Genomic DNA, 13384 nt, shown 5'->3' with positions numbered 1-13384 from the left:
AAGAGGGGGGTGTAAGCAACAAACCACAGAAGGAGGTGGACTGTCATGCACAAGGAAAGTAGCAGGGATAAGGAGGTGACTAATGAACAGAAGGGGGTGCGTAAAATCCTACTTGGATTGACTCTCTGGAGAACAGCTGTTTCCTTGTAAACATCTTGCTAGCTGTCCAAACAAGAGGTTCAGACACAGAATAATAAAGGAGAGCACCCGGGTAGAAGCATTGAAGGCATGGGCTCATTCACCATCCTGCCTATTGCTCCAAGTGACAGAATTCAAAAGCCAGGGAAACATTAGCTATACATTTAACCCTGCATGTGCTGTGTTGCAGCAAACCTGCAGAGACACTCTTCTCCATCTGTGAAGTCGTTCTTAGCACTCCTTTTCCCCCACTATTTCTGACACAGCAGCAAAGCACATTATTGAAAAAGAGGAAATATCCTCAGCAGAGCGAGGAGAAACAGCCACAGAGCCAAGAAATGAAAACACTGAACGTGGCAGCCCAGAAGGCCTAGAAAAGTTCTACCACTACCCTGGCATCAGTAACATGGAAGTAGAGGGAGTTACACCAGAAAAAGTAAAAAGAGTCTTTTTATTAGTCCTCAGCACAACACAGGCTACACTGGCAGAAGCATTTCTATGCCAATACAACTGTGTCCACACAGGACACTTGCCAGCACGGCAAGGTAGCTGTGGAGTGGGGAAGGAAACCAGCACAACTATGCCAGTAAACATTCCTAAGGCAGGCTGTCCACAGAGGACAGCTACCTGCACAGCACAACAGCAAGCAGAGACGTGCACCACCTCTGCTTCTTGGTGCTTAAGGGGATCAAACACATATGTGCGCAGTCACAAACCTGTCCTATAAACCCTGTCCCCAAAATGCCACACAACTGTTACAAGACTACATTAAGATCACATGCGTTTCTCCAGGACAGGAGGGGTCACTGCAAGGAAGGCAACAAGATAGCAGGACATACTAAGTGACAATAGGGGAACCCTACATCCTGAGCCTATAATCCAGCTTTCTACACTGCCATGGCCACCTCTGGCTAACCTATCTTGACTTTTAGACATTCTAGTCAATACAAACTACACATATCCTAGGAAATTAAATACCCAATTTCTACTCAAAACAACCCACAGCAGCATGAAAAAGGTAAGCACAATGACACTCTCATAGTCAGAAATGACAACAAGGAATTCCACATTTTAGAAACAGTCCACAAGTTCACAGAAAAGACCTGGTGCAGTCAGATTTATTTTACCTTTTTATTTCTTCAGGGCCATTTTGTTGTAGTCATGTACAAACAGCCAGAAAAAAAGACATGCTAACAAGGGCTGCTCAAGAATAAACATTCGGTCATTACAAAAAGAGAAGAGTGCAAGTTATGCTAATCAAAATCCCTCTGAACCTAAAGGAAGGCAGCTGGCTTCAAAGTCCAAACCAGTCAGGGACTCCACCTCGTCTGGGGTCACCTTCCTGCTTCTGCTTCTCTTTCTCCATATATTTATCCCTGAAGTCATCGAAAGAGCGAGTTTCTGCGTCTTGTTCTTTCTCTGGAAATAGGTTGGGAAACTGAAAGGTTTGTCCTTGGCCCTAAAGAGAAAACAAATGGTCAGAGAGACATTCCAGCCTTTCTGCAGTAGCTATGATCTTAGGGTGAAACACCACCCTGAATTTTCAGCTAGTGCAGAATGGTACCTCGTGACCTCCCAAAATCTCTTTCCACCCATGTCCCCAAGATACATGTACGTCCCTTCTCCTCAAAAGCTAACTTTCAGCTTCTCCTCCTATGTGCTACTTAAAATACTGACATCTTTTTTTTTTTTTTTTAACAGATGAATGCTCAGGAAATGGAACATCTCTTCAAAGACTTTGAATCAACTCAGAGATGTTGTGTGAGTCATACAGTAAAAGCAAGATGAGCAAAATAAGTGATTTTGTTAAAGTAACCCCACCAGGGAAATACACAGTGGAGCAGGCATTCATTATGTTAACACTCAGGATATGAGTAGTGGTTGTAGTTGTTTAGATCTCAGCTAAGGATAAGAGAGAGCAGTCCTAGCAGCTGTTATTGGAGGGTGTAATGTGGGAATACAGAATAACAGATATCAGAGGTCTCTTATCAACAGACATAAAGACTATGGTGTAAAACAATTACAGTGGGAACAATCTAATATATCACTAATGAGACTAAAGTGATTACATCTGCATCAGTCATTCTGCCTAAGAGACAAGTCATTTTAGTGAAACATCATCATCAGATCTATGTCTCCCACTTGGAAAATAAATATTTGCTTAGTCTCTGGTTTTTATCTAACAGCAGGAAACCATTTTTCTGTGAAAATGTACTATCCCATTAACATTACCTACTTATTTTTAGTGGCGTTTGCTCTAAGCACAACTTCATTAAACTCAACAATATCAGCCCTTCCATTCTGTATGGGACCTTGCATAACAAAACTTGTTAACTGGTCACCCATAACCCTAAAACCATTCTCCAAAACACTCATAAACGCTACCATAGATTAACTTCTTAACTTTCTGCATACAGAAATCTCAAGAAAAGCATTTAACTGCTTCGGATGAAAACAGGTGGGTTTGGCTTTTTTTTCAGATCAGCCAGTCTTTAAATTTATGCAGTAAATACAACCAAACAAGAAGCTCACTTATGAAATGGTTCCACAAAGGACATGAAAGGAGCCTTCCCCAGCATACCTACTCTGCATTTTGGGATCAGATATATGACATAAATAAATCCAACAGAACCATCACCATATCCGTGACCCAGCTGAATGTCTGCTATGTTTTATTTAATCATATACGCTCAACCTGGCAAATAACAGGTGTGAAAAATCGAAACCTCTTATGCTTTGGAGAGAAAAAAGCATGTGTTATCCCAGATTAGATTATCCAGATATCTACAAAATACCAACTCTACCCAGCAATACCCCGGTTGTTTTTGTAGTGCATACTTCTTGGGGGTTTCCTAAGAGCCTGACCATACTACAAAAACACCAAGGGAGCTGCTGTGTACATTGCTTTTTCCTTGAGTCTAGCCTGGCTAAGCTCAACTGGAACATATCAAGGTTTTCTTTTCCATTGGTGTAGACGCTGGGGTTTCAGCTCTTTTGTACCTTTAAATTACCAACAGGTATCCTCATAATAGCTGTCCTCTGACAGCTAAACCACAGTCCCATTTCATGGCACAGAAGCTGGCCTTACCAGGGTCTTTGAGCAAGCCCAAAGCTGCAGCCTACTGAACCTCTTCCTGTACTAGGATCAGCAACAAGCACCCTTGAGGCCAAGCACTGCCCAGGATTTTAGCACACTGAAGCATTTGGAAAGGAATTTGCTAATATTACAAAAAATTGCTGTGTTTTAACTGCACTGCAGGTCACTCAGCCCTGCAGGACCTACAGAACAGACAGGGCCCACACTAAAGACCTGTCTGCCCTGGAGAGGAAGCCATTTTAGTTAAACAAGTCAGAAAACAACTCAGGCTAACATGGTAGGCACACCACCTCCACTGAAAATCTGAGAACTATTTATATTGGTAACAGTGTAGTAAGGGACTGTTCTTGTTATGCAGCTCTTTCCTTCTGGTATGCTTCCAGGACCAATGCATTTCCCTTACTGGAGAATGAAGGAAAGCTGTCCCTAAAGCATACTAACAACATCCACAGTAATTCACTAAGCATTGCAAAACAGTTATTATTTTAAAAAGAGGGAAGAAAACAAAAAAGATACACACAGAGGCTGTAGCAAAACCAGACAAACCTTTAAGCTGTTTATCAAAGTGCTCACAGTTCCCATTTCAAGGCTGGTGGAAGTCAAATATTGAGCTGAAAATGTCAATCTGTATCTGGAGTCTTTTAATAAATCCAAATCAGCACAGACAAGTTGGCTCTTTCCAGCTCTTGTTTTGTGAAGAAATTCTGATTTTGGCTGGCAGCCAAACACGATTTGAAACAGCCAAGACATTACACCCTGAGAACTGAAGGTTGATAAATCTTAAGTAACAATACTCTGCAGTAATACTGCACTGTAAGGCTCTGGAGTGATGAAAGCTGTTTGAAAAATAGCTGTTGTGCATGCTCAGTAGCTAGTTTTCAGAAGAAGCCTGTATCTTGGGTATTTCAAAATTTCAAAAATACCAAAAGGCATCAACTTACATAAACGATTGTGAGTCTGTCCAGGCATATTTACACTCAATGCATCTTCTACATAATGCCAGAGGCTACTGAGGTTCAAGCTCATATGCCACCTCCTTAAAAAAAAGCCTACCAAAGGGACAGAGGGATTGTCACTCCTTTGCACAGTGCTGCTTTTCATTAAATTTCTTTTTTTGCAAAAGTTTTTCCTTCTATATAGCAACCATCTGACAACCATATGATAAATGCATCCTCAGAATGAAATCCTCACTGGAATAAAGCAAGCAATTTTTACCAAGTTCATCAGGGTTTATCTGGTTTACAAATTGCTAGAACATGAAATGCTGGCATATCCAACCGGAAAAGAAGATTCTGCCTTACTTGAAAACCTTGTATATGTCCATAGTTTTACCTTTTGCAAGCTATTTATCCCTTTAATTGCTGAATTACTGAAATTATCATAAACTGAAGTAGCCTCTAAAAAGGCTAGAATTTGTTTCTGCTTTAGAACTTCTGCCAGCATAATTATCCTAGGTAGAAGCACAGAGAAAAGGGGAGAAGATAACACCACCTTTCTACTCAACACAGCTGTGCTAAAAGAAAATCCTGTGAAAAAGACACATTGGAAAAAAGTAATTTTGCTAGGAAAATTCAGTCTGTCATGGAACTGGATGGTGCACTGACAGTGGTGCACTTTTTCACCAATGTGAAGTGATCCCCTGATACTCTGGAATTTGTCAGGGTAAGCTCTACCACCAGATGTTCACCTTGCTCTCAAGCAAAGCCTTATGATACTACTAAAAAAAGGAGCAAAAAGCCCTGAACAAAGCAAGTCAGAGGTGGCACTGAACACCTAAAAAAATAAAGGCAACATGATGATTTTACACATTGCTGTTCTCAGTTTGGGGTCTTCCCAGAGACCTCCCTTTTTCCTACAAATTCTAAGGTTATGCACAAGTGGGATGTGTTGTCTCACAAGTGAGAGTGTTCAGATAACAGAAACGGGACCCATTAAAATGCTACTCCTCTAATCCTCAATTCAGCATTACCCAAAAGTAGACATGAATTATATACAAGGCCTTATGAGGATTCATTTGTTAAATGCTAGTAACATCCTTCAGGATAAAAAGTGACCTAAGCATCAAACATGTATTTTCCCTTTAGATTTCAAGCCTTTGTCCTAAGAAAGGGTGAAAACACACCTTGTCCTTGGAGTCTGTCTAAGGAGTTATCACAGGAGTGGTACAGATTGCCTCTGTTCATTTTAATGAGAGGTTATGTGACCATAATTAAGCCTATGAAGTCAAGTGCTGGCCTTTCCACTGCTGAGCCTCACGTCAGAAAACTGCTGGAAGGATTATCCAGCACAAATTCACTTATACTTCTCTGACCTTTGAGTCCCCTGAAAAGTTTAGAAATGGAAGATCAGCACAGATATTACTGTGCAGCAATGATGCAGCAAACACCGATCATGTAAACAGCTGTGAGATCTTCTGGTTATTTGGATAATTGAAGCACTTACTACTGTCCTTCAGAATTAACAGAAAAGTGATGTTTATCGTATCATTAACTACAAAAATGTTGGACTCCCAAAAGCACGGGATTCAGTCCAGCAGTAGCAGCAAATGCAGCTAAGTTTAATAATCCAGTGCATTTGAACAATTCTCCTACTACTGCAGTGGTGACATCTGATGCTAAAACATATGGCAAAATAGCACAGAAAGCAACTTCAAAAATCCACTCAGGAACAACACTTCATATGGATCATCCAAGTTTCCTCTGAGTTCAAAAGAAAACTGCTGTCATATCTGATGTGCAAATAGGCTAACTACTGTGAATGTACAAGATACTCTAAAAGGGGGTTGAGGAGAAAGCATTTGCAAAAATGTTCCCACCGGTGCCATCATTCAAGCAGCTAAATAGGTGTTAGTCCTAACGCTGACAAGGTCAGACCCCTTTTTACAGCCATCTCCACTAGATTTCTCAAAACAGGTTTAATTAAAAATAGGTCTGGATTCCAGAGGCTTGTCTACAGTTGTGCTCCCACGGGTGCTAACACCTGCTAAGCGGGAACACTGAAGGAGGAGAAGGAGAGGATGTTGTTGGTTTTTTTTAATTTCCCCGATGTTAATTCAACTGCAAAGTTTCCCACAGGCTTTCTTTTCATCTTTTTTTTTTTTTTTATTTTCATTATAATAATTATAGATGTATTTGAGTAAGGAGAAAGGCTGATGTATTACATGTATTTTATCTAGTTTGCAAAGATACAAAACTTGGGTTTAATTTAAAAAATAGAACAGTGTAGAAAAGTAGCATTTGATACACAGGGCCATAAGTCTCTAACTTAAACCTCTCTCACTACATACCAAAAGGGGAAAAAAGGCAAGCAGAGGCTCTGGAATGGCAAGATATTGTTGATCCACAGCCTTCTATGATTTGAGGTATTTTTTTAGTGTGAAAATATTATGCTTGGACAGATCATGTATTTGTGCAGTTACCGCCTGAGAATAAAGTAAACAGCTCTGAATCTCCAAGAAATAGTATTTGGAAAAGAAAGGACAACAATGCTTACATGTGGAGCAGCTGGAGCACTAGTCTGACACCTAAGGGCATGTTGACTATGACTTCATACACCTTCCACCTTTGAGACACTTGCAGTAAGTCAAAGGATGTGTGTGTTGCACTGGGACACATAAGGTGATGCTTTATGAAGCAGGGAAACATAACTGCTCATGAGAATAAACTCAATTTCATTCAGGTAAACTGCACCACAGTTGCAATGTCACACTGGAAAGAGCAATACTTCCACCTAGTGGGCAACAGAAAGATCAACCCAAGAGCTTCCAAAAACACATTCATATTTTTCCAGTCATAAGCAGTTTTAACTTGAAATTGGATTAATGAGAGAAAACACAGCTGGTAAAAATGGTGGGAAAGCCCAGCTACTCTGACTCATGGAAGATGCAAACTAATTCTCATGAAAATAAGGATTTTACAGTGGTTACCAAAGACTTCCCTAAATTAGGCAGATAGTAACAATGGACTGCATGGGGCCTGTAATGGCCTGATCACACCATGAATGAGAACGAAGGCAAACCCTTAAATTCAGAAATGACACTGGGTTTCTGGCTCTACCCACTGTTTCAAGCTGGTGTGAACACAGAGCTGGGAGCTCATTGTCTGAGACATCAAAGCTAGTGATGAAAAGCAACAAACAAAAGTAAAAAGAGAAAGGGGGAGGAATAAAGAAACCTAAATGTTAATGGAATTAACAGACCACAACAACAATAGGAAAAAAACAGACCAAAGAGACCAGGAATGAGGTGAGGAAAAAATACAGACACCAAGTTTCACTGGCAAGAGTTTAGCAAACAGCCAGGATTCCCTCCCTGGACATGAAAAACACCACCAAAAAGTGATCCCCTGACCCTGTTCACGGAAGAGATGGAAAACATGGCATTCCTTAAGAACTTATTATTGGCAACTACAGTGTAAGGCACTACGGGACTCTTGCTGTCCCATGTACTATGAGACCTCAGCTACAGTGCAACAGGGCTCTGTGCATTGCCCGGAAGACAAAATGGGAGGCTGAAGGAACAACCAAACTATTCCTGTGCACCTGCCTCCAATACCAAGCTTGTTTAGGTAAATCTCCACACCTGGGCTGACCAACCCTTATGGTTATGGCAACTATTCCAGGTTGAGAGGCTGAATGTGAAAGAAATGTAAAAAGACACTGCCTTAAACCTCTTGCTCCAACAGAGCAGCAGCATTCTGCTTCCCACTCCTTCCCCCTGAGTATCTATGGGTTGCAGACTACCTCCTTCTCACCTCAGCAGACATAGGATACAAGACTGCATTACAGTGAAATAAAATTTGAGAACTGACTACAGTTCACTAGAGACCCATGTCTCCTTCAGTCTTGGGAAACAAGTTTCTAAAAGCAAGGAAGTCACTAACAGGAGGCTGTAGCAATGGAAAGCGCCTGCAACTTCCTACTAAAGGGAATAACACTCAGAGAAAGCAATTTGTGAGATACAATATCATCAGTTCAAGCATTCACTTCCTAATCCTACAGTCCTGCTCTCCAGCAACAAAAACCTAGCACAGACAATCCAGGAGGGAGAATTTGCTCACCAAAGCCAACTCTTCCTTGAAAAAGGAATGTGCATTTTAGCCATAGTAATGTAAAATCCTCATAGAGATGACATTGCCTTTAACTTCAGCAGAGTTAATCAAATTAGCTCACCTAAATATAACTGTTACTTTTTAGTAACATTGCACGTTACATTATTCTTTTAAATTAGGTAAGGGCTGTGTAGAAAAACACTCTGTCCTCACTTTTCTTTCTACTTCCCTTCCCAGAGGGGCTTAGAAAAAAAACTTCTAAGTATATTTAAACTTTGAAATATTAAAAATCAGATTTCCCATTGTTTGTGCCTCTTGAGTTTGACCCCAAGTCCATATGAAATCTTAGCCAGTCTTTAGGGTCACAGAATGTTCTTCCAACACTGAATCCTTGTTCCAAGACAGAGTTAACAGTGACATGGTGTTGCCCACTGCAATTTTGAGCTTATGGTTTTACAACCATAAATACCATCCCTTTAATGTCATTTTAGTATGTGAAAGGGTTTTCTGTCACTGGTTGCACTTCTGTTTTGCATAAAGACAGGTAAGCCCGACAGAAGTTTAAACTATAAACTGGTCCTGTTATGAAAGAAATTTACAAGAACATGAAGCTCCTTTTCCACTGGGCAACCAATATATGTTTCAGAGACCGGTTCAGCCACAAAGCAAACTTGTTTAGACTTGACTAAAGGCTCTCCAAGGAATAAGCCTTAGTCTTCCCTGAAATTCAAAGACCTTTAATAAGAAGTTCCCTACCCTCACAATATATTCTTTCACTTACTGGACATTTCAGCAATCAACCACACAAGTTGTGAACCTTCCAGCACACAGAGTACAGGGTCAGCATGAAACTCTCTGGCAAAGCAGCACCCTATGACATCAGCCCACAACCTACAGACAGACCTCAAACCAACACGGGACTTACTTTGTTTGATTTTGATCTAGAGAACAAGTCATTTAAATCTCTTTACATTCTGGAATGTGTTAAAGAAACTGTCACTATTAGAGGATTGGCAGAAATATTCAGCCAACCAGCACAACTCACTGGCATTACTTTCAGCTTGGCTAGTTAACAGTGCCTTCCATGTTATGTTAACTCACCAGCTGTACATAGGCGACCTTGTAATCTGGCTTCTTCACTCTCTGATTCCTGTGAGTCCTCTTGTTGTTTGCACCTGCAGGAATGAAGAAAATCCCACCTTTTACTTCCCAGGACTTCTGAGTTCTCCAAAGCAAGGCTAAACTGAAGGAGGGACTTGGCTATCTCTGATTTATTGTTAAGAGGAATACTCTTCCTTCACTACCAGCACAGTACCACAATTATTAAAGTGTACTTTAATAAACTGGTAAACACTGCTCTCCTCGTTTATAAGAAGGGAAAGAAGGCATCACCAGCCTGCTGCCACTGTGCCTTCACACACAAAGTCTGCAAAGAAGCAAGGAGAAAAGTCTCCCAAGTAGGGGCCAGGGGTGATAAACTGCCCTCCCAACATCCACAGCTTCAGGAAAACAAGGAGAAAATTACCACTAAGTAGCCTTAATCTTGACAATTTTTACTGCTCAGCTATGAGCTGGATCTACTGTTTATACACCAAGATATTATATTCCACATCCAAACAAACTAAAGCACCTCAAACTTCTCCAACCATGCTGGTCACAACTGAAGTGGGGAGTACAACTCACCCCCTTCATGTCAGGCAGATACTAAACCTCTCAGATTATTAGGAGTTCTAACCCTCTTTAATTCCTGACTATATACCATCACCTAAAATTAGCAGTGGTGGACAAAATAGTTATAAGGACAAGCATGACTATTTTTCAGTGCTGTTTGGAACTATATGTGTTTGGTATTTATGACTTAATTTAATTCTGGTTTTCACATATGCATATTACAGATGATACTTCCAGGGTTTTTCCTTCCTTTGTAAGTTAAGAGTTTTAGAACCTTATTATGAAACTTCTTCTTTTATCCTTCATTTTTCACTACTACAAGTCTTTTTTCCTATTCCTTTTAAAATCATTCTTTATCTTACCATCATAAACAGACAATTCCTTTCATAGAGTCACTACATGAAAAATCAAAAACCCAGCCATCAAAGATGTCCTAACCAACAAGTCACTCTCCATCCAATAATTACACTGCCTGGTAATCAAAAATGTAAATTAACATGAAAAAAAATATTTTTGAATGTATCCAAACCACAGTCAGAGAAGGTCTGGAGAAGGAAGCATTCATATGTAAAGGTGACATTATCTAAATTTATCTTATTTCAGTTAGAGATGAGTCCCTCTGCCTCTAAGTCAGAATTCAGCATAGGTTAAACTAGGAATGTTTTTTCTTTTTCTCTTGGATTGTTTTTTGTTGGGTTTTTGGTGGACATTTGGGTGTATTTTTTGTTCTGGTTACTGTTTCTAGGGGGTGGACAGGAGAAAAATACCACAAGTGGAAACATTCAAGTCTGTAGCAGAAATCTGGTAACAACAGTGATAAAAACCTCAAAGTTTGTCAAGATGTTTTTCTGGCATTATCTAATGGTTCAACAGAGCATTTTTCTTTGCTCTACAAATGTTACCTTTTGTTAGACCATAACACCTCCTGTGTGTGCATGCAAACTAATCTCAGTTCATTTTTTAAATGAAGGCTACAGCTGAATTTAAGTTTAATTACTACTTGTACTAAAACACATGAAGCAGTTCCTTCTGAAGGGAGACACCCACTGGACTTCAAGTATCAACTACAAAAGCACAAGTTAAATAACTGGCAGGATGATCAGCCTTTTTAAATTCTAAATTTCTTTTTAGAGTGAAACTTACATCATCATTTAATCACAGCATTCAAATATGAAGTGGTGCGTGTTCATTTGAGGGGATGAATAAACAACTATGCTAACAGCTAACCACCCGAAACCACTGCAACCAAAGTCTGCTGAAAAGGTCTAGCAGACCTTTTGAAAGGTAAAAGTCTACTCTGGCTGCACAGGGATGCTGTATTCATCCCTTTGCATTACTCAACTGCACTTACCATACTGTATCCTGGTTCTCACAGCAGCTACAGGCACATTGTATATTCTTTCAAGGTAATTCCTGATATCCAGTTTTGTCATTCTAGGCAATGAAAAAACATTTTGGGGAAAGAAAGAAAAAGAAGTGTGAATATTTAAACAAAATAAACTAGAGACTGGTTGATACTGAGGAATAAATATGCCTTCTTCTTGCTTTAACCAAGACAGATTTACAACACGAAAGTGTAAACTCAATCTAGACCACACACTGCTACAGCGATTTATGATCCATATACTGTAACAACTGTCAAATACTTTATCCTCTGTAGCCTCAACATTCAAAATGCCAGGTATATTCTGTGTTCAGCAGGCTTTCTCGCTGCCCAACCTGAGACACCTTTATTCTGAGTAGGAGCTGCTGATCTTACCAGAACCTGCCACAGTCTTATGGGCTCTAATGTGTGCCAGCAAACTAGTCAGGCTGAAAGGGTCCTGACAGATAACTGGATACCACCTTGCTTACTCTGATCAAATTCTAAGCACTTCCTTCTTCCCAAGCCCGTCCCTGGGAAGGCCGAGCCTCACTAAGACTCGGGGAAAGGAGCCACGCAAAGCTGTCATTAAATCAGTGCCCTCGCCGCCCTCTGCAAGGTCTGCCTGATGCCGGGGCCCCTTCCCTGCCGCGGCACTCGGCCCTCCCAGCCCTCAGCCCGCAAGGCCGGCTGCCGTGCCCGCACTCACTCCATGGAGACGCGGAACTGCACGGTGTCCTCGGGCTGGGGCACGCCGGGCCGCACCGCCAGCATGAAGAAGTTGGGACGGAAGATCCGCAGCTGCGGGCCGCCCCTCTGGAACAGCGGGTACCTGCGGGAACACGCCGCCGCTCACTGACCGGCCGGCCCCCCGGCCCCGCTGCCCCGACTGAGCGCCACCGGTCCCCACCGCACCCCTTCCCAGCCCACCGCCGCCCGGCCCGGCCCGGCCCGTCCCGGCCCGCCCCGCTCGGCTCACACGGCCCTCCTGGCGCCCGCCGCCATGGCCGAGCCCCGCGCAAGCGGCGCCGCCAGAGCGGCTGCGGCGGGGCGGCGGCGCCCCCTGCTGGCGCGGAGGAGCGCGGCAGGGCCTCAGCCGCGCAGGGCCGGGGGGCCGGGGGGCCGCGCCCGGCCCGGGTCGCCTCAGAGTGAGAAGGACAAGGAGCCACCTGAGAGGGTCCCGCGGATCGTCACGAAGATGAGGAGGGGCCTGGAGCATCTCTCTTAAGAGGAGAGACAGACTGCGGGAGCTGAGGCTGTTTAGCCTGGAGAAGGGAAGACTCGGAGGGGTCTCCTTGTCGTGTACAAATATCTCAAAGGCAGGTGCCAAGAGGACGGTGCCAGACTCTTCGGCGCTGCCCAGCGACAGCACAAGGAGCAATGGCCGTAAACTGAAACAGAAGTTGTTCCACCTCAGCACGATGAAGAACATCTCCACACTGAGAGTGGCAGAGCACTGGAACACGCTGGCCAAGGGAGAATGTAGAGTCTCACTCCCTGGAGATATTGAAACCCACCTGGACACATTCCTGTGTCACCTGCTCTGGGTGACACTGCCTTAGCAGAGGGGTTGGACTGAACTATCTCCAGAGGTCACTTCCAACCCTAACAGCTGTGTGGTTACATGAAAATCTTGTCTCTGTGGGATGCTGCAGTGCTGTCTGCCTTTGGTCCTGTCCTGACTCTCCTCCTGTCCTCCACGCTGGTGAGACCCCAGCACAACACACACAGGGCTGTTGGGTCAGGTCCAGAGGAGGCCACGGGCGTAATGGAAGGGCTGGGACACCTCCCTTGTGAGGACAGGCAGACAGCTGGGGTTGCACAGCCAGGAAAAGGGAAGGCTCCGTGGAGACCTGATTGTGACCTTTCAGTATGTAAGGGGGCATACAAGAAAGACAGAGACTTTTTACCAAAGTATCCCATGACAGGACAAGGGGCAGCTGTTTTAAACTGAGAGAGGGCAAGTTTAGATTAGATGCTGAGATGAAATTCTTTACAGTGGGAGGGTGGTGAGGCACTGGAACAGGTTGCCCAGAGAAGCTGTAAATGCCCCATCCCTGGTAGTGT

The 13384-nt window shown here is 42.8% G+C and overlaps 1 protein-coding gene and 1 long non-coding RNA gene across 3 annotated transcripts; one reads left to right on the top strand and one right to left on the bottom strand.

The window, feature by feature from the left end:
* Positions 1 to 1255: 1255 nt before the first annotated feature.
* MRPL23 (mitochondrial ribosomal protein L23) lies at positions 1256 to 12407 on the bottom strand. Of its 2 annotated transcripts, XM_068193945.1 has the most exons (5): positions 12297 to 12407; positions 12027 to 12149; positions 11306 to 11388; positions 9385 to 9458; positions 1256 to 1597 (listed from the first exon to the last, which is right to left on the bottom strand). In XM_068193945.1, exons 1-5 carry the CDS (start codon positions 12320 to 12322, stop codon positions 1433 to 1435), a joined length of 471 nt encoding a protein of 156 aa, XP_068050046.1. In that variant the 5' UTR covers positions 12323 to 12407; the 3' UTR covers positions 1256 to 1432. The 2 variants fall into 2 exon arrangements, with proteins under 2 accessions (XP_068050046.1, XP_068050048.1); XM_068193947.1 differs by lacking the exon at positions 12027 to 12149 and having other exon boundaries at positions 12297 to 12340.
* On the top strand, positions 6792 to 10182 carry LOC137475997 (uncharacterized). The gene is made up of 2 exons (XR_011000183.1): positions 6792 to 6913; positions 9465 to 10182. It is a non-coding gene; the product is annotated as an uncharacterized lncRNA (long non-coding RNA).
* Positions 12408 to 13384: the final 977 nt, after the last annotated feature.

This window comes from Anomalospiza imberbis, chromosome 6 (genome assembly GCF_031753505.1).
Source record: "Anomalospiza imberbis isolate Cuckoo-Finch-1a 21T00152 chromosome 6, ASM3175350v1, whole genome shotgun sequence".
In the NCBI taxonomy this organism is placed as follows: Eukaryota; Metazoa; Chordata; class Aves; order Passeriformes; family Viduidae; genus Anomalospiza; species Anomalospiza imberbis.
Note: the sequence above shows the minus strand (reverse complement) of the source record. Positions and strands in the feature narration are given on the sequence as shown.